General features: G+C 58.7%; 1 protein-coding gene across 1 annotated transcript in view; it reads left to right on the top strand.

Annotated features, from left to right (window-relative positions):
• The window catches only part of LOC119592746 (alpha-1-inhibitor 3-like), a gene marked incomplete at its 5' end in the record, with an annotated part of 26706 nt that overhangs the window by 6793 nt on the left and 19712 nt on the right, over positions 1-201 (top strand). Inside the window, 2 exon segments of the mRNA XM_037941681.1 lie at positions 3-132; positions 135-183. Coding sequence (XP_037797609.1) covers positions 3-132; positions 135-183 — 179 coding nt within the window.

The raw sequence follows: 201 nt of genomic DNA, 5'->3' as shown, positions 1-201 counted from the left end.
AGGGTCTGTACACCATTCACGTGAGAGGGCCTGGGAACACGAGGGAAGGTGTCTTCGGCGACACGAAGACGACGAGGTCATTCAAGGTCGAGGAGTTCGTGCTGCCCCGCTTCGAGGTCAAGGTCACGCCCCCCAATACGCTTTGGCCACTGACGAGACCTTCACCTTCAGAGTGTGTGCAAAGTGAGTGGGCGATGGAGG

This window comes from Penaeus monodon, chromosome 30 (assembly GCF_015228065.2).
Source record: "Penaeus monodon isolate SGIC_2016 chromosome 30, NSTDA_Pmon_1, whole genome shotgun sequence".
NCBI classification, from domain to species: domain Eukaryota; kingdom Metazoa; phylum Arthropoda; class Malacostraca; order Decapoda; family Penaeidae; genus Penaeus; species Penaeus monodon.
This window is presented reverse-complemented; position numbering and strand designations above follow the sequence as displayed.